This window comes from Neopelma chrysocephalum, unplaced genomic scaffold (assembly GCF_003984885.1).
Source record: "Neopelma chrysocephalum unplaced genomic scaffold, ASM398488v2 Primary Assembly neopelma1_97, whole genome shotgun sequence".
NCBI classification, from domain to species: Eukaryota; Metazoa; Chordata; class Aves; order Passeriformes; family Pipridae; genus Neopelma; species Neopelma chrysocephalum.
In genome coordinates, this window is record NW_020897760.1 from 2,535,979 (window position 1) to 2,555,906 (window position 19,928).

At 45.3% G+C, this 19,928-nt stretch overlaps 1 protein-coding gene across 9 annotated transcripts; it reads left to right on the forward strand.

Annotated features, from left to right (window-relative positions):
• The first annotated feature begins 1,821 nt into the window (after positions 1-1,821).
• Positions 1,822-19,588, forward strand: SRSF11 (serine and arginine rich splicing factor 11). 9 transcript variants are annotated; one of them, XM_027694516.1, is made up of 14 exons: positions 1,822-1,857; positions 1,982-2,132; positions 5,916-5,917; positions 6,741-6,874; positions 10,748-10,857; positions 12,303-12,395; positions 13,630-13,679; positions 14,270-14,397; positions 15,336-15,417; positions 15,750-15,881; positions 16,857-16,946; positions 17,492-17,587; positions 18,211-18,349; positions 18,455-19,588. In XM_027694516.1, the coding sequence occupies exons 2-14, from the start codon at positions 2,007-2,009 to the stop codon at positions 18,647-18,649; spliced, it is 1,377 nt and encodes a 458-aa protein (XP_027550317.1). In that variant the 5' UTR covers positions 1,822-1,857; positions 1,982-2,006; the 3' UTR covers positions 18,650-19,588. The 9 variants fall into 9 exon arrangements, with proteins under 9 accessions (XP_027550317.1, XP_027550316.1, XP_027550314.1 ...); XM_027694515.1 differs by lacking the exon at positions 5,916-5,917 and having other exon boundaries at positions 1,833-1,857; positions 1,982-2,138; positions 18,452-19,588; XM_027694513.1 differs by lacking the exons at positions 1,822-1,857; positions 1,982-2,132; positions 5,916-5,917 and having other exon boundaries at positions 6,747-10,452; positions 18,452-19,588.
• The last annotated feature ends 340 nt before the right edge of the window (positions 19,589-19,928 follow it).

Sequence of the window (19,928 nt, forward strand, 5' to 3'; positions counted from 1 at the left end):
AGCCCCGCGCGGGGACCGAGCCGGGCTGGGCCCGCCCGCCGCGCAGGCGGGGCTGAGCGGGCCCCTCGGGCGGGCCCGGCCCAGCCCCAGCCCCGCCGCCATTTCCCGCCCCGCGGAGTCGAAATGGAGCCCCGGCACGACCGTGAACCGGATCGGGTAACGGGGGTGTTCGACACGGACACACGGGAACAGCGAACAGAGGCGCTTTGACACCCAACCTCGATAGAATCCCAGAATGGACTGGCTTCGAGGCGATCTCGGAGCTCATCCCGTTCCACCCCCTGCCATGGGCTGGGACACCTTCCACCAGCCCAGGTTGCTCCAAGCCCCGTCCAGCTGTGATATATAAAAATATTCCAGATGACAAACCCTGAGCACCAGTACATGAGATTCACTGGGACCAGTCGCCGCTGGGGCTGTTTAACCCCAGGCAGAGCTGTATGCTGGTCCTGCCGAGAGGGAAATGATGAAAAAAGAGTGAGGTCCGACTTTTAATTGTAGCTCTTTTCCCTTTCAAACAGCACGTTTGTGTTTCAAACACTCCCCTCTTTGAAAAATGCTTCTATGAGTAGTTCCATTTAAATTAAAAGTAATTAGTTAAGGTTTAAGTACATTAGTTAAGTCTGTGATTCAGAAACTCGCACTTCAGGCACTTGCTCTCAACTGAGGATCTTGGCCTCATTAATTTTTTACCAGTGTTCTTTAATTCCCCCCCTTTGTTTTTGGTCTGCTCTTTCAGTGGAACAAGTGATATTAAAAAAAACAGTGGTGCTTAAAAATGGCTTTTTAGGACTTCAGAGGGCCATTGCTCTGTCCCTCAGGGCCCTGATAAAAATAGTGTAGGTTGGTTTCATCTAAGTTGCATTGTGCTTTTGGAAATTAGTGTAAATTCATTGCTGACAAATTAAAATTTGGAGTTTAAGTACATTTGTGGCAATTCAGTATGAGACATTGCATCTGTGGTATTTCGTAAGTGGAAATGTAGTTATGTGGTAAGGGAGGACAGTGAATGTGTTCTGTGTTATGAATTAGATGTGGTAGAATTTCAGCTTCATTAATAAATAAGGCTTGTTTTAAGTTGTTTACATGCAGTAACATTTATGGGGAAATATATTTATAGAAAAGCAGCAAACTCATCAGGAAATAGCGTGGTTTGTATCATATTAACTGCAAGTATTTTTTTTTTCTCTCTAATATTAAAGAGAAATTCCCACCCCAACCTCACACTGCCTGGGCAGTAAACTTTGTGACAGTTTAGTCTCTGAAATGATGAAGTGAGAAGGAGGAAATAACGGCCCCCCACAATCCCTCGGAGACCCTCATGGTGTGTCATGGTCCCTCAGACCCCTCACAGTCTCACCGACGCTGGACAGCCCCTCAGACCCTTCATGGCCCCCTCATGTGTCTTCACGTCTCCTCAGAGCCCTCACAGTCCCTTAGAGCCCTCATGGCTCCCTTAGAGCCCTTACAATCCCCTCAGATCCCTCACGGCCCCCTCCGCCGCTTCACAGCCCCCCAGACCCCTCACGGTTCCCCATGACCCCTGAAAGCCTGTCAGACCCCTGTCAGACCCCTCACAGCCCTTCACACGCGGTTTCCCGCGCGCGGGAGGGCCCGTGTCCCTCCCCCACCCACGCCCCACGGGACTCCGCGCACGCGCAGGTCGTTCCACTGCGCGCGCGCTCGGGGCGGGCGGCAGCCTGTGGGGGGCGCCCCTTCCGCGCACGCGCCGCCCCCGCGCGCGCGGGTGTGTGTGCGCGTCGGTGGCGGCGCGGCGCACGCGCGGGGCCGCGTGCTGTGGCGGCGCGCGCAGGCGCGGCGCGGTGCACTGTGGGACACTGCGGCCCGGGCAGGCTGGTGAGGGAGCGGGGCCGGGACGGGACGGGAACGGGGGGAGCGGAACGGCCCCGGGGCTGAGGGGTCCGGACCAGGGAAACGGGGGTCTGCGCCGCGCCTCATCCGCCCCGTTGTGTCCCCGCAGCACCGGCGGAGCGGGCGTCGGCGCGATGGCCTCCAGCAGCGGCACCGACGTGATCCAGGTCACCAACGTCTCTCCCAGCGCCAGCTCGGAGCAGATGCGGACCCTCTTCGGCTTCCTGGGCAAGATCGAGGAGCTGCGCCTCTTCCCCCCCGCGGGAGTGGGGCCCGGGCCCGCCCCCCCCCCCCCCCCCCCCCGCGCCCTCCCCGCGGCCCAGCGCCGCCTCCGCCCGCCTGCACCGCCCAGCCCGGACCGGGCCGCTCCCGCTCCCGGCAGATCCTGAGGGATTCCGGCCCGGGTCGCCCCCGCTCCCGCCCCTGTGGATCCCGGGGGATCCCTTCTCGGGCCGTCGCCGCTCCCGAGAGATCCCGGCGGATCCCAGCCCGCCCCCGCCACGGGTCCCGGCGGATCCCGGCCTGGGCCGCCCCCACGGCCCCCGGGGGGTCCCGCCCGGCCGCGGCCCCCCCTTGCGGAAGCGCTTGGGGAATCTGTGCTCCCCCCCGGGGGTCCCCGGTGTTCTCAAGTGGAGCCGCCGCGCACCCCAAAGGGTTTGAGTTCTCAGCAGGAATTGCGGGGAGACGGCGGTAATTTAGGGCGTGTGGTTACACGTGTGATCCTCCCGGGAAATGCCCGTTTGGCCCGGGGTTGTACCCAGAGAGCCTCTGCTGTGTAGATCATCTCCAGAACTGTGGCAGTTTGTGGATTATGGCCATAAAACTCAAATTTATATACATATATATGCATTCCCTGCAGAGAATTCTGTGCAAAATGGTCAGGTAGCCACTAATATACAAATAATACATACTTATCATGTGTATATAATCTGAAAACTAAGTTTCAGGTACCTCAGTAATGTGCAAGTATCCACAAACAAAAAAAATATCTAAGTTAGTTTTTATGTCTTCACTTGCAATTTAATTCTGATGAGACTAAGGCTTTCAGGATCCTTTCTGATGCAATATAGAGCTTCAGTGTTAACACTGGTGATGGTTGTGTCTGTTTGATTAGATTTATAGATCTGATGTCATTATCTGTTGCTGTTTTGCATATTCATTATGTAAGTTAATGGGTTCGGTTTTACCATGATGAAAAAGGATTGGAGAATAATCAAACAAGAACTCAAGCAATTATTTGTAATGCCCAAAGGTACTTGGATTTTTTATTTTAGAGGAAAAAAAGCTATCACGGTATATTCTTTTTTTGTCTCACTGAGTCTTCAATCCCTGCTAGGACAAACCAAGGGAAACTCAGCCATCCTGACAGCTGGATGTGCACTGGTATTCTTGCAGTGTCTTTGGGTAGGATTTTGGCAGTTTTGGGTTGGAATTGGAATGTAACTGTACCCGAAATCCAGGGACAGTTCCAGCCATGAGTTTGCTCATTCCCAGCTGGGATAACTGTAATGAGATGGGAGAGAACTCACCTGTAAAAGGTGCAGTTGTTTCATGTCTGCTCTGGATTTTAACACTTGGCCTCATTTTTCAGGAAGGTTGTTAGAGGTGAATGGTAAAACTTTGTAGCTTTAGATACTCATTAACTAATCTGTTAAGAGATTCCTTGTATGGTTTGGTGTCCTTCCCTTTGTGTACCAAGGGCTCTGGCGCCTCTGGACCCCCTGGGGTGCTCAGGGATCTGCTCTTGAGGTGCTTCAGAGACCCCAATTCCATTTCACCCATTTTCTAATAGTGACAGATTCTTTTGCTGTTCCTTTTTCTGTCCCTTCTCCTTTAAATTCCAGGTCCTGACTTTTCCCTGCCCATGGTGTTCATCCATTTTTGGGGGGGTACAGGATACAAGTTGTTGTCTGTGAGTTCTCTCCATCATCTGAATTCCTTTGTGTCCTGGATCCTGCTGGGATTCTTTCTTGCCTGTAGCATTTCTGAGTAACCAATCTCACTTCCCTTGCTCCACCTCCTTGTTTGATCTGTGTCACTCTGACTCTGCTGTCTTCTCTAGAACTTCCTTTTTCTCCTGGGCTGCCAGATCAGACATAACTTCCCAAGCTTCTCTACATTTATCTTTCTCTCTCCTATCCATCCCCTTATTCCAGTTTATTAATCACCTATTTCACATTTATCTTTAATCCACAACCAACTTTGTGACTTCTTCCATTCTTCCTCCCCAAACTCTATTTCCCTCCTTCTGCTTTCCCCCAGCTCCATGGCCTGGTTCTCTTCTTTGTTGTATTCCATAAAGCTTCATCCAAACTGGAAAGTGGAGGGAATGGATTCCTGAGTCTCCTGTACTCCAGGCCCATTGTTCAGCCTCAGAAAATCCTCGTGTATCCAGGCTGAGAGACAATTACTGAGTGTATCAATCTCTGCTGAATTACAATAATGATGGATGGGGGCTTTTTTTGGAACTGTTGAGAACATTCAGTTCTTGATGGATTTCATTCAGCTTGGATTTTAGAGTGACTGGAAATGCCATTTTTAAAAGTGCAGCACACAGACGTATATGAGATGTCAGGCTGCAGAGGCATTGCCGAACACTGTCAATTGTTGTGTTATATTCATTATTTTAGGAAAAACTCAGCTATCCCAAAGCATTCCTTGTGGTGCTCCTGGCTGTAAACAGGATCTGCTAAAGAATCAATAGAGTCTGCTCTGTGTCCTTGATAACATTCCCTTGTTATCACAGACATTTTAAGAATGCCTGGAAGTGTTGTACTGCTTTTATGTAATGAGTTGTGTAATTTTTTTACAACTTAGATGAGTAAATCCTACAACTTTGCCATCACTCCTTGATTTACTTTTCTTTGCAATTTTACTACTGAGATTTTGTTAAACACCTGCTTTTTTGGTTTTACATTTTTATTAATTATTTGGGGGGGGTTATTATTAATTATGTTTATTTTTATTTCTTAGTTATTTATCTGTTTTTATTAATAATTATTATTAATAATTATTTTATTACTTCTTATTATGGGTTAAAAAAGCACTATTTCAGCTGTGGACTCCTGCATCCAAAAGGGCTCAGAGTTTCAATATTTCTGTCTCTGGGCCGTTTATCACTGCAGTTCCTTCCCAATTTATTCAATCTGCAAGCTGTTGGAGCAAGTGGCTGTTACTAATTTTAATGCTTTAAAAGCTGCAGTGTGCTGGCTCCAATCTAGTTTCTCAGCTGAGGTTAAATTTAAAGTTATTAAAGTGTGATCTGAGGGACGTTGTGGGCAGTAGTTGAGTTGTGCACATTGGGCTGAGGTGGGGGTGAAGGTGAGAGAGGGTTTGGCATTTGCAGAGACCAAAATAGACCCTGGATTTCTGTCTGGGTGTGCCAGAGTCGTTCCCCTGAATTTTGACAACTCCCAGTGCTGAAAGGCTTGATCAGCCTCCAGCAACCCAAATAAAGCTGTGCTGGTGGGGGGATGCACTGGAAGAGCTTGTCTTTGAATTGTCTGGGAATCCAGTAAGGAAAGGTAGATCCTTGTCAGCAATCAGTGAATGTTTTCTGAGCTCTTCAGGCTGATCTGTGCCCCTGATACTTGAGGGCAGAAAAAACAGCAAGTGTGCCCTGGCCTGGGGTAGGAACAAGGGCTTCAGGACTAGCTGCTGCTTCCTGTGCCTTCTGGAGGCAGCTTTTAACTCATCTGTTGCACAGCTCTGTCTGCAGAATAATTTTACTTGCTGTCCTTTACTTTATACATCCAATTAAAGCAAAATCTGCACCACTTTCAGGACATAGGGACTTTTTTAATCTATTCTGGACCTTTACTGAGTTGACTCTGCATCTGTTTTTTGGGAGTTTGGTTTTGTTTTATTTTAGGGAAGGCACAGTTGTAGTTGTACAATTCTTTCCAGTTGTTGTAGGAAGTAGATATTTCTGCGGGGTTTTTTTGTTTGTTTGTTTCTTTTTTCTCAAATGACTCAATGTCTTGATTCTCTTTTGGATTTTCAATGTCTGGGATGTTTTTTAGGTAGGCTGGTTCTGAGCTGAGGAGTATGTACAGACCTCCCTTGTAGAGGGGTCTGTGTCAAGGAGCTTTTCACTCAGTAGAGTTGAACTGTAGCATTGCCTGGCTGAGTTTCTTGAACTTGTGTTTTGTTCTTCACTACTGAAGGACAGACACAAGCTCAGCACTGTGCATCCCTCAGGATGAACAGGGCATTGCTGTGCGTGGGAGAGGCTGAATGGTGAAGTTTGGTCTAGAAGCCTGTATGAAATTGGGTTGATGAATAAAACAGAATCACAGAATGGCGGCCCATCCAGTTCCACCCCCTGCCATGGGCAGGGACACCTTCCATTATCCCAGGTTGCTCCAAGTCCTGTCCAACCTGGCCTTGGACGCTTCCAGGGATGGGGCATGCATAGCTTCTCTGGGCAACCTGTACCAGGGCCTCACCACCCTCACAGGGAAGAATTCCTTCCCAGTATCCCATCTGACCCCGCTCTCTGGCAGCTTAAAGCCATCACCCCACGTCCTGTCCCCACACTGCCCTTATCACAAATCACAGTGATCTTTTAATCATCACCCTCTCTATGTTATAATCTTAATTAGCAATTTGGGGCCTAGATCAGGGAGTGTAAAGCCCCTAGGTTTAACTGATACATAGTTGGTAACTTTTTATCTTTCTCAGCAACATTTTCCTTCGCCTCCTTCCCTTCTCCCAGACAAAAATTAAGTTGCATTTAGATGCCTGCTCATGGATATATTGAGCCTGACAACTACTGCCCAGTTCAAGTGAGGCAATAAAGGTTATTTGTGCAATTTTGGCTGGATGTGGTGTAACCCCTGGTAACTGCTTCCCTGTCTCTCCCACAGTGACTCCCCCTTGCCGGTGTCGTCGCGCGTGTGCTTTGTGAAGTTCCACGACCCCGACTCGGCGGTGGTGGCGCAGCACCTGACAAACACTGTGTTCGTGGACAGAGCCCTCATAGTCGTGCCCTATGCAGAAGGTTTGTGACTTGTTTAATGGCCCACGGAGCCACCTTTGGTGGGGTTTCATTCCTGTCTAGTGCACAAAACCCAGCGTTAGTCCAATGTCAAACACTCAGATATCTCCATCCTGAAACCCTTGGTATGTTGCCTTTGGCCCGTGGGCTCAATGATTTCATTCACCTCATGAAAGTGGGAAGTTTTGTGTGTCTTGAAGTTTAGAATAATAACATTTTAGGCAGAATTGTTTGCAAATTTTGCTCTGTATCTGTCTCAATGAGACATTTCCTAAACAGACTTAAATGCAAACAGGTCAATATTTTAAGCAACTTTTGCCTTAATAATTAAGCATTTACTACTTTCACTCTCTTCATGAGAATGGTTTGTCCCTCCCTGGAGTGCATGGGAGAGGAACTAGCATTCCTCTGGGATATGCTGTCACTGCATTTATTTGGGAACATCCCAAAAAGGCCCTCGCTCTCCTTGTGGAGTCCAATATACCAAGGGTTTGAATAATTATGGTTTAATTCAAAAGTGATATCTTCCAAGAGGTGCCACATGGGCACTGGTCCTAGTTTTTTATTCCAAGTTTTCTTGTTCATCCTTGATATATTTAATAGAATTTCGCTAAATAATAAACTCTTCTCTCTGTTATTTGTGTGTGTGATTTTTGTAGTGGAGAAGGCAAATGCAAAGCCCTTCCAGATGACTGAAAAACAGTGGGTCCTCTGCAGCTACAGGGGATTCTAGCCATTAACTAAAGGCCAGCAAGCACTCAAGTCCCCAAGTGTTTTCCTGGTGTAACCACTTGTTAACTACATTTTCTCTTCTTCTTTTTATTTTTACATTTTAGGGTGTTACAGTAATTTGAAAGGCAATGAGCAGGGTTTTTGGAACTTACCTTAAAAGCAAAGTGCTGAGAAGACACCTCTTCTTACAGAAGTCTTATTAAACTCTTCTAGACTTGCTTTAGAAGTAACTGATTTCCATTGTACTTGTACTTTTCTTGATTTACTTCTGGGAAAGCTTGAATTTAATAAAATCTTGCAGATTAAGTTTGGTACATGGCCTGGGTCAGACCTGTAATCAAGACACTGTAATGCTGTAGCTGTCTCTTAAAGCCTGGGGAGCTGTCTTATCTTATCTTTGTATTCCTGAAGCTTAAAAGATATGAAATATAAACTTAACAGATGAAACTTAATCCCTGGAGTGTAGGAATGTGCAGCGTGGCCTTTGAGCTGTGCTGCTTTCTGAGGGTACAGAACCCCCCCCTGCAATGGAGTTACTGCTCCTGCTGCCACTAGTCGAGGTGTAATAGCAGAGCTGAAAGGCATCTTGTCCTTGTCTGTGTGTTAAATACAGCACCAGTCCAGCTGAGTTAGTGCTGGAATATTCTCCAAGGCCCATGTGAATAATGTCAGTGTTTAACTCTTCCTACAAGGATAAAACCACTTTTCTCTTGGTCAGTCTCACTTTGTCCACTGTGGATAAATCTGGCACAGAGAGAAACCTGCCCAGTAGTTTTGCTTGAGATTGTGTAAAGAAAATCAAATTATTAAAGCAGAATATTGTAATGGGCCTGTTAAATCAAGGAGTTCCTTGTGGGCTGTACCTTGTGGTGTTTGAGCAGTTCAGAATTTGATGTTTCTGGCATATCACAAGAGATATGTTCAGCCAATAAAGTATTGCCCCTGTTTTGGTAATCCCATGGTTCTGTCCCTGAGCTGGAGAACAGTTTTCCCTTAAAATTCAGACTACCAGGGTCCCAATTGAACAAACTGAGCACCAAACAGCAAGTTTAAAACCCCAGTGACACTGCTCATGTGCTTAAAGCCAGGCATGTGCTGAACTACTGTGAACGGGGCCCTCCTCTCTCACATTTTTACTGTGCTGATTAATTCTGTGTCAATATTGCCTGTCACTAAAGCAAATGTTTATTATCTGTTCAGTGAAATAATTCCCCCCCTGTCCCAAGTTTTAGCTCACACAGACACTTTGGTGGTGGCTGTTGCTTTGTGTTATAGAACTATACACAAAGGCTACGGTAAGGTTTAGTATTTGTCATTTTCTCTGGGCTATTCCTGGATTTGGAAGGAACTCTTAAGGTTAAAGATGGCTGGGGGGGGTGTTTAGGTTCTTTGGTTAATGTTTGTTTCTTTTGTCTGTTTCTTTTTCTTTCATTTCTACACATTCATGCAGTATTTCATGGTTCTAACAAAGCAGCAGTAAAAAAAGCTCTTGAAGCATGAAAATTAACTGGTGAGGGGCCTCATTGCTTTTTTTCAATTGTAGTTTATTTAAATACTTTTTAAAGAAACGATTAGAGGATCAGATGCATGATTTTTTTTTAATGGATGCAGATCTTCTATGAGGTGTCTCAAGCTAAGTCTGAGGATTTGTATTTAGATGCCAGAAATGTTGTAGTTGCACTAATTTGAAATGTTTAGCTATAATTGATAAATATCCTCTGAGACATAATTTTGCATGCAAAATGACCCTATAATCTCTCTGTAGGTATGTTGATATATTTATGCATTACTGCCCTTTGCCTCCATGACCTTTTTCCCCCTGTCCCTCCATAACTTTGGGTATCTAAATTGCTGCCAGCTCAGTGCCACGGGCCAGATAACAGTGCTGTGTATTGTACATTTATGTAGATTATCGGCACTTCTCAGTATAGGTGGGAGGAACCATTACCTTTATTTAACAGTGGTTTTTCTTTTTTGTTGTTGTGTTTTACAGTTCTTTTCCCTGGTTCAGCCTGAACTATATACCAGGCCCTGCTGAAAATACCACCCAACAGTTTTCTTCTGCAGCTTATCCAGTTTCTCTTAAGTGCCCTGTACATATTGTATGTTTTATGATGAGATGCAGTTTCTTAATGTGTATTACAGAAACACTACTGGTATTTGCAAATATATAGTAAAATTGTTTTATTGAACTCTCATTTTGGGGGCTTGGGCACATTAACAAATTAATCCATCTGTATAGGGCTTTTGCTGTTGGATAGAGTAAAAATACCTACACAATTGTTTCCTAGTAGGGCCCTTAAAATTCCCTGTGCAGAGCAGGCAGAGAAATAAGACATTTGTCTTAGTTGGCTGCAAGATTTTGGGCCAGAAGTCCCCCCTGCCATGGCAGTTTGTAGCAGCATTCTTGGTACACTAAGCGTGGCACATAACGGAACAAATGCATTTTACTGCACAGGTAAGGAATGTGCCACCATTCCCTGTATCCACCAGCCACCCCCAGACACACACACAGCCTTCTTGGAGACCTGCAGGGACTTGCATTTCCATGTGACACGTCAGCAAAAGCCCTACGCTTGATTCAACCCCAAATATCCATCCCTTCTCTTTAAGTTTGACAAAATTTGTATGGTAGGTGTAAAAGAAAACAATAGTGAACTGTACCATATTATTAACCCCTAAATCAAACTTTTTTTGTCTTGTGTATCTTGATTTTTCTGTGTGCTTTGTAGTGAAGCAGCCGACACGAGTCGTTGTTCATAAAACAGCTTTTGAAAGTTGAGAGCACACCCCTGGAGAACCGACTGTGCTTGCTTACGTTTGGTTCATGACTTAAAAATCGAGTACAGGTGATGAAACCTTGGCAGTGTTAACAAAAAAGTAGTGTGTATTGTGCTATTTTTTTGCTCTAGAAACTTAACCTTTTGTAGAGAAAAAGGAACAGTCAAATTTTCACCCATTGAAGTTGCATTCTGACAAAAAAGTTAATGCTAAATATTAATAGCCATCAAGCTTTGTATTTTAGCCAACATAAGTACTTTCAACAAACTCAGGTGGTGTATCAGGGAGACTTTGCTGGGTGTATTTGTGTATTTTCTGCCTCTGGGATGGGATGCACTCTAATGCCAGGCTGTTTCTCTGCAGGAGTCATTCCTGATGAGACTAAGGCTTTGTCTCTCTTGGCACCAGCTAATGCAGTGGCTGGGCTGCTGCCCGGAGGTGGACTGCTGCCCACTCCCAACCCACTCTCTCAGGTAGGATCCCACCTGGGCTGGGCCAGGGAGACCACTGGGTGTGTTCTGCTCGGTTCTCACTTCATTCCTGCTCTTTTTTTCAGGCCTGATGTGCTAATGCCAATTCCTAGAATAGTTCCAAACCCTGATGGTTTGTTACAGCTCTGATACGAATTGGGGCAAAACAGTGATTAGTTGCTAAATGAGATCTTCTTATTTCCCTGAAATGATGCTTCTGGTGTCTCAGGGCCCTGTTTGTTTCTGTCTCCCATCCCTTTTTATCCATTGTACTTACAGATTTGCCTGCAGTAGAGATCTCATAGGTTTTAAATACATGGAGTCCAAGGAGCTGCCATGCTGGGAGATTCCTTTCATTAATACTCCAGCTGAGGGGAAAATTGGAGCCTCGTTATCTGAACCCACAAGAATTCATGTGGAAGATGAACAGTGAGAGTAATACATTGTGGGAACACACATCTCTTACCAGGGAACAGAGAATCAAAGTCAAGAGGCAAATTATAATAATAAAGCTTCATTAATTCTGCAGTTCTCAAACCTACTTCAGCTTAGATGAAGGATCCCCTTGCCATGGAGCTGCTCAGAAGATATTTAAACCAATGTGGAGGGAAAATCCTAAATTTAAACTTGGAAATGAGGAAAGGCTTGGAAGAACCAAATACAGCCTGAAAGATTCCATTCACTAAGAACTGTCTATATGAATTCCTAAAAGTGGTGGTTAAGCCACGTTAATTTTAGCTCTGTCACTCTGAATCCCAACCTGGTCCCAGTGCACTTAATGGTGGAATGTATTTAACACATCCATGTGATGGGAATTCAGTGAAGTCAGTTTTTTCAAACACATCTTGAAAGTGTGTTTGGTTTCAGTGTCTGTTGATCATCTCAGTCAATTTAAATGGTCAAACATGAGCTGCTTAAATGAGGCTTCTGGAGGAATTTAAGGAATTCAGACCTATGTCATTATCCTACTTGCTCTTCCAGTAGCTTTTTAACCTATTTGCCAGTTTTAACCAGATCTGAGAAATCTGCAAAGATGTAATACTGTTACATTGCCTTTTAACATAAAACATTCATTTCAATCCTAAATTGAATTAGAAATGAGGTGGTTGCCTCAGAAACTTATAAGGAATTTTCATTTTAGCACTGGAAAATCATTTAATTTTAAACTATTCCTTGAATTTGGTGGAATGCTTTACTTTTTTGCCTTTTTTTCCCCTGTCAGGATGCAGAGGAAGCACAATTCCATCCACTTCCATATATAGTAAGCCTTGGAATCCCTGAATAAGGAATCTTGAAACACTCTCTCTGTATAATGTTTCCTGTAGCTGGAAGCTGAAGTAAAGCCCAGCTCAGGTTTCTACATGTCTCATGTGTGGGAATGTTGATTTTCTCCTTGCTAACCCAGGTTTTTATTAATGACTGTACTCTAATTGCTGTCTCTGTCCCAGATTGGTGCTGTCCCTTTAGCTGCTTTAGGAGCTCCTGCTCTTGATCCTGCCCTTGCTGCTCTCGGGCTTCCTGGAGCAAACCTAAACTCTCAGGTATGGCCCAAAATACCCTTCATTGTCCCCCCTCTTTTCTATTTTAAAAGTAATTTTCATTTATATACTGCCTGGAAACTCCAGTGATTGGTTTCTGTGAGAACCTGCTTGGAATAAAGAGTATCTGCTTGAATATCAAAATATATGCTGGAAAGGCCTGAGAGATTAATTGGGAATAGTAATGAAATATTTTAAATGTGTCATAATCAGGCCATGAACCTGTCTTGTACTTAAAGTAAAAAAAATAGTTTGACTTTTTAATCTTTTAGGTGTAAAAAACAGATAGACTTTGTTAGGCTGTTAAAGCTGGATAAAAAGACTTTATGTACTAAGTAATAATAGAATATTGAATATATTTATATAAATATATAAAACTATATTAACATATTGAGCATATATATATATTTACAAATAGAATTTTTAAGATATAAGAACCAAATACTGTACAGTAGCAATAATTAAATGCACTGCTGACAAACCGAGTATTTAACACTCTTTTTATGCATTCCATGTGGAGGAAAAGCAAATCATGGTGAAAATGAAATTACAAATGGAAAAAAATAAATATTTTAAATGTATATTAGAAAAATCTAAAGTTGATGTGATGGAGAATTGTCTCCTGTGCATTAAACCAGCTGAATGTAACAAACTGTTACATACCTGTAAAAGAAAATGAGTGAGGACTAAACATTTTGTTGTTAATACCTCACTGGTACAGGAAGTGACTAATCCTAATAACACCTGGATTTTCCTAAGAGCTATAGAATACATTTTTTCATGGAATTTTTAGGTGTTTACTGTTCATAAATTGGCATTGAGGCCTTTAGTGGACAGGAAGCTTTGTTCTCTGAGGACTCTGTTCTCCTGAATTAACAGAGAAATACCCTGGACACCAGATTATTAAAATGTGTGTGTGTATATATATATATACGCACCAGCAGTGTATTTTTATATATTTCTGGTTTTATGCTCTGATTCTGTCCAGGGCAGGGCCTGTGTTTGGCTGCTGTGGGAAACAAAGCCCCTGAGCACCACTGCAGTGTGATGTTCACACCTTCCCACCATCCTCCAGTTAAACCAGATCAATGTGCCTTTTCCTCCTTGTCTGGGGGTGTTCTGGTCTGGTTTTTCCATCTGTGAAGAATTCCTGCCTTAGCCACTGCTGAGGGGACGTTCAAGGCAGATAGTCCTGAGCACACATGATTTTAACTTGTTGTTTTTTTTCCCCTCACAGTCTCTTGCAGCAGATCAGCTCCTAAAACTGATGAGCACAGTGGATCCAAAGTAAGCATTAATGTTCACTAATACTTATATTGCACTGCATGGAATCTGGAGAATATCTGTGGGAATTCAATGTCCAATCCTTGTCCTGCTGGAGGCAACTGGCAGCTTGGATGGGGTTTGGGGCACCCTGGTCTGGTAGAAGGTGTTCCTGCCCATGGCAGGGGGTGGAATGAGAATCATAGAATCAGCCGAGTTGGAAAAGACCTCCGAGATCATCAAGTCCAACCCTTGATCCAACACTGCCGTGGTTACCAGACCATGGCACTAAGTGCCACATCCAGTCTCATCTTAAAAACCTCCAGGGATGGAGAATCCACCACCTCCCTGGGCAGCCCATTCCAGTGTCTGATTACACTCTCTGTAAAGAATTTCTTCCTAATATCTAACCTAAACCTCCCCTGGTAGAGCTTAAGACCATGCCCTCTTATCTTACTGATAGTTGCCTAGGAGGTTTAAACCTGAGATGAGGTTTAATGTCCCTCCCAACCCAAACCATTCTGGGATTTCCTGATTCTAAGAACAAGCTCAAACAGTGGACACCTGTATCCCTTGGATTCATCAATATGAATTTCTGGAACTCTGTTCCCCAGGTTGAACCATGTGGCTGCAGGTCTTGTCTCCCCAAGTCTGAAATCAGATACCTCCAGTAAAGAAATAGAGGAAGCAATGAAGAGGGTCCGAGAAGCACAGTCCTTAATCTCTGCTGCTATAGAGCCAGGTAATTCCAGACCCTGGGATGAGCCATTCCCTTCAGGATGTGCTTTGATGTGGTACATGATAAAAGCTAATGGGCTGCAGAATACTGTCTTAATGCCTCTGCTTTGTATTGGCTGCATTTATAGCTGGCAGGGTTTTAATTGACCTGCAGTGGATGCTCCATGTGTCCTACAGGATGGGGCAGGGATTCAGCTATTATTTTTCCCAAAATTCACTTATTTGAAGATTGCAAAATGCCCAGTTACTGTTGCTGTCTCTGAGATTTCATGGGAACAGCAGTGGCCTCACCAGTTGACACCCCGGTGATGCTTGTTCTCAGAGATGGTTTCTTTTATCTCAGTTCCTAATCTGTACAGGTTTGTAAATAATTCTCTTTTTTGTAGCTTTTTTGCAGCAGATTTTATTTTAGAACAAGCTGCAGCAGTTCTCCCACAAATGTCAGAACTATCAAATCTGAGAGGCAGTAGTTTGAAACACTGAAAATACAATTTTGCAGCCTCCTGATGATTTTTGGGAAAGAACAGAACTCCTGTTCTTGTCTTATATCAGAAAAAATGTGCTGGTTGCTTTTGCTTTTTTGTGAGAAATTCAAAACAATCATTTGAGAGGTTCTTTAGCCTCTCACAAAATGGCAGATTCTGGAATTTGCACAAGACTTTCCATAGGCCTGCAGCCATCAGCTTTTAACTGACTTTAAGTCTTTTCCAAATTTTTTCTTCTTCAGTTTTGCATAAAACTCTCTTATTTTATGTCACTTAGGTGTCTCTGTCATGTGTTCATTCTTTCTATCCTCTTGTGAAGAAAATGGTAGATAAGCCCTAATTTCAGATGTCAAAATGAGATTATCTATTTATATGTATTACATGAAGCTCCAGGTCCTTTCCTTTATAAAATCCTTTTAAATACTAAAATAATGCTTGAGTTTTTTTCCTTTTTCAGACAAAAAAGATGAAAAAAGAAGACATTCAAGGTCAAGGTCGCGCTCAAGGAGGAGGAGGACACCTTCTTCATCCAGACACAGGTAAAGGTACCTCATGGGCTTTAAAAAACCCTCCCAGAGCTGAAAGAATTCCTTCAAAAATACTTCTTGAAAGGGCCCCTTTCATTTGTTTTACTGTTCTGAAGATTTATTCTCATTTGAACATGACTTCCCAGAGTTCCTCTGCAATAGGACTGATAATTCCGTACAGTGGGTTAGTAAGGGCTGATTGATTTGAGACTTTTCATTGTGTTCTGTATAATTCTCTGCATTTCTATCTGGTTGTGCCTCTCAGTGCTGTTACCACTGACACCCTGATGGTGACAGGTCTCAGAATGTCCTGTGTCTGACCCTGTGTTGTGTGTTCCTGGCAGACGGTCCAGAAGCAGATCAAGGAGAAGGTCCCATTCCAAATCCAGAAGCAGGAGGCGATCCAAAAGCCCAAGGCGAAGGAGATCTCATTCCAGAGAGAGAAGCAGGAGGTCCAGGAGCACATCCAAAACCAGGTAATGGCTTCAGGAAATCTCTCCTGACCAGGAAATTACCCTGACCAGTGTAGTGCCTGTCTCTGTGTGCTGGGCACTGCTGAGGTGCCTCCAGTGCTGGGGCAGTTCTGGGCCCCTCAGTTCAGGAAGGACATGGAATGGCCATGGAGCATGTCCAGAGAAGGGAACAGAGCTAGGGAAGGGTCTGGACCACCAGGAGCGGCTGAGGGAGCTGGGGAGGCTCAGCCTGGAGAAAAGGAGGCTCAGGGGGGACCTTCTTGCTCTCTGCAACTCCCTGACAGGAGGGTGGAGCCAGGTGGGGATCGGGCTCTGCTCCCTGAGAACAAGGGACAGGACAAGAGGAAATGGCCTCAAGCTGTGCCAGGAGAGGTTCAGGTTGGACATCAGGAGGAATTTCTTCCTGGAAAGGATGGTCAGGCATTGGAAGGGCCTGCCCAGGGAAGTGGTGGAGTCCTCATCCCTGGAGGTGTCCAAGGAACAACTGGATGTGGCACTCAGTGCTCTGGGCTGGGTGACACGGTTGGGATTGGGCACAGGTTGGACTTGGAGGGCTTTTCCAACCTCAATGATTCTATGATTCTGTGATAGACTATTTGCTAGAAATTAAATTACCACATTTTGGTGCTTGATTTAAACAAAAAAAGAACCCAGGACAAAATGAAGCAGTGGCTCTTTTTAAAGTCACAGTTTCTTGTAACATCGCTCAGTAGCTGCCTTGGAAAGCAGGAAATGTGAGCACCTAGACTTGCAGATTCGGGGCTGTTGGTACAAAGAAACTGTAACAGTTGTGCTTCTATTTTTTCTTCAGATAATTCATTACCATTATTATAATGTGCTTGGCCTCAGAAATCCTGACCAGATTGTGCCACCCTGTCATTACCAGCACTGCCTTCTTTTCCCTATGTAGCAAATTAGGAACTGCTGCTTAAATGGTTTGAAAATGACTTAACCTGACAATCTCTCTTTTACTAAAAGGGATAAAAAGAAGGAAGAGAAAGAAAAGAAACGTTCTAAAACTCCCCCCAAGAGCTACAGCACAACCAGACGATCCAGAAGCACAAGCAGGTATGTGAACAGGGGATTTTCCTTAGTCTCTGTTTCCAGCATGATTTTGGTCCACTTTAATATTAAATAGGAAGAATGTTCTTGTAGTTGAGCAACTGGTCTAGTGGAAGATGTCCCTGCCCATGGCAGGGGGTGGAATGAGATGGGCTTTGAGGTCCTTCCCAAGCCAAGGTACTCCAGGATTCCATTGGGTGATGATTCCTTTGTGGATATATCTGGTACAGGAACAAAAGCACATGTACTCTCTGTCTATAAGATACTTTATTCTTCCCCTCAAACTGTTATTTTTGAGGTAAATGCTTTGGGCTTTAACAGTTTCTCCTTGCTTTGTATCAGTGTGACACTCTGAGGTCACTGCCAAACTCTTCCTGATTTAGGGAATAAATATATGCAAAAGGTGTGTTACTGTTTCAAAAAACCTCCAAGTGTAACTTGTAATTTCAGCAGCTATTTAGTACCCTTTGAACAGGGCTGGGTTTGGAGAAAGAGATGTATTTGTAGCTTTGATAATAAATTATTAAAAAGCTTTTGTGTCTTTGCTACAGAGAAAGACGGCGCAGGAGGAGCCGGAGTGGATCACGGTCACCCAAAAAGCCCAGATCTCCCAAACGGAAAATGTCCCGGTCCCCATCTCCAAGAAGGTCAGGGAGTGGCTAAAAAATGAGTCTAGGTGGAAAATTCCCAAAATGTCACCTATAGGGAAGATCCTGGGGTGTTGTGTTGAGGATGGAGTGTGTTTGGGTGGATCTCTGCTGCCTGTTACCCCTTTTAGCATCATTTGATCAGCTCCAAGCTGGAGCTGCTCTGTTGTTGCCTGGGAATGCCAAGGGTGAGCTGTTCCAGGGGTGGTGGGAGTAGGAGATGCCAGAATTCCCATTCCCTTTGGCTCATTACAGTAGGAATCACCTGATTTGGGGTGGCCCTGGGTGTTTGTGACCCTCTCCCAGAACGAGGAACTCAAGGTGCTCCTTTGTAGAACGCTGGCACGTTGCTGTTCTTACTCTCCAGGAGTTGAACTCCATGATCCTTGTGGGTCCCTTCCAACTCGGGATGTTCCATGTTCTTAGCCTTGGCTTTGTGGTTGTTGTGCTGCATCTGGAGCTAAGAAATTGGGATTTTAGGGAAGTTTCTGAATGTGCAGGGTGTTCCCTAAATTGCTTGCTGCCATTTTCCCTTGGGTTTGTAGTGAACTGTGGGTGACACTCTGGATGTGTTCCAGTCCTGGGGTGAGGGTGGGTTTCATCCTTCTGCTTTGTCATCACAGGCATAAAAAGGAAAAGAAGAAGGATAAGGACAAGGAGAGGAGCAGAGACGAGAGGGAGCGGTCGACAAGCAAGAAAAAGAAAAGCAAAGACAAGGAGAAGGATCGAGACCGAAAATCCGAGAGCGACAAGGACGTGAAAGTATGTTTAATAAACCCCTGGAGCCCCCCCTGCCCACATGCCCCGTGTGCCCCACCCCCAGCGCCCCAGCGCTGTGCTAACGTGTCCCTTTCCCTGGCAAAGCAGGTCACAAGGGACTACGACGAGGAGGAGCAGGGCTATGACAGCGAGAAGGACAAGAAAGAGGAGAAGAAACTGGCAGAGGCCTCTTCCCCGAAGGGGAAGGAGCCTGGGGCCGAGAAGGGCAGTGGGGACCTGGGCAGGGAATCCAAAGTGAACGGGGACGACCACCACGAGGAGGACATGGACATGAGCGACTGAGCCCCCCGGCCACCCGTGTGATTCTTTTATCTGTACTTGTTAATCCTCAATCTTAGATGTATCCAGCTCCGAGCTCTCCATGGTCTGTCCATCCTGTACTAACTCACACCCAAAGCTTGATAGAGGGACCTCTGTGCTCCAGGTGGGGGGACTCGCTGGGGCCGAGGCTGCATGACCCCCCCACAGCATGGGCTGTGTGTGACCCCCCTGTCCCCCTGTAGTGTCCCGGGAGCAGGGCAGGGATGCTCCGGCTGCCTGGGGAGTGTGGCACCAACACACACCTGGGGCAGCCCCTGAGCCTGACACATGACCTCACACCAGGGTCAGCCTTGGATCCCACCAGCTTTTTGTCCTCTTTGGTTTAGTTTTGGTTTTAAGCCACATGCTGGGGTTGGTTTGGTTTGGTTTTCCTGGTGGGTTTTGTTGGCTTGGCCAGAGTTAAAATGCACTGACCTTCCTGAGGGCTCTCAGTCCGTTCAGTGCCATCTGGGGCGAGCTGGGATGGGTCTCCCTGCCCGGAAGGGAAGGGAATCCCTGCCCAGTGCCCAGTGATGGAGGGTTGGTGGAAGTTCATCCCAGGTGTGGTTGCTCAGGAGCTCACCCACTGCAGCAGGGAGTGCATTTTAAACTGACCTTGGTTTGCTTTAAAAGCAAGTCCACCTGATAATGTACTTTTTACTCGATCTCAAAGTTGTATAAACTAATGAGTTTGTGTTCCTGTCCCACAGTGTCCCGTCCCTCCCGCACACAATGACCCCATGGAATATGCAGAGTAGTTAGCCAAGCTGTTCCTTAGTTCCAGCAGCTCCAGAGCTTTTACTTTTGTGCAGGTAAAGAGACAAAAGTAGGCGACAGTCTGTGCCATGTCGATGTACAGTTTCGGAAATTGTTTTACAAAACTTTGATAATAAAACCCTGAAACTTAAACTCCTGTTCCTAGAAAACTTCTGGTATTTATTTCTATCACCCAACTTAACCTCTAAGGAATGAGGGGACTTTTATTCCATCTACCTGTTTTAAAAGGACCTGACAAGTTCATCTCTTTAAAACCTGGTTGAATATGTTACACTGAAGAATGAGTTGTTTTACTCTTGGGGGAAATGGGTTTAAATAAGAATCTGGAGTTTTTATGGAACTGCAGAGAAGGACTTGTGGGTGCTGGTGGGGGAGAGGCTGGACATGACCCAGCCCAGAACCCCGAGTGCTGTGCTGATCCCACAGTGTGGGCAGCAGGGGAGGGGGGAATTCTGCCCCTCTGCCCCCTCAGGTGAGACCCCAC

Coding starts and splice junctions, on each gene's coding strand:
- SRSF11 (XM_027694516.1), top strand. CDS start 2,007: ATGGCCTCCAGCAGCGGCACCGACGTGATCCAGGTCACCAACGTCTCT. Junction 15,418..15,749: donor CCTTCTTCATCCAGACACAG/GTAAAGGTACCT, acceptor TGTTCCTGGCAG/ACGGTCCAGAAGCAGATCAA. Junction 18,350..18,454: donor AGAGCGACAAGGACGTGAAA/GTATGTTTAATA, acceptor CTGGCAAAGCAG/GTCACAAGGGACTACGACGA.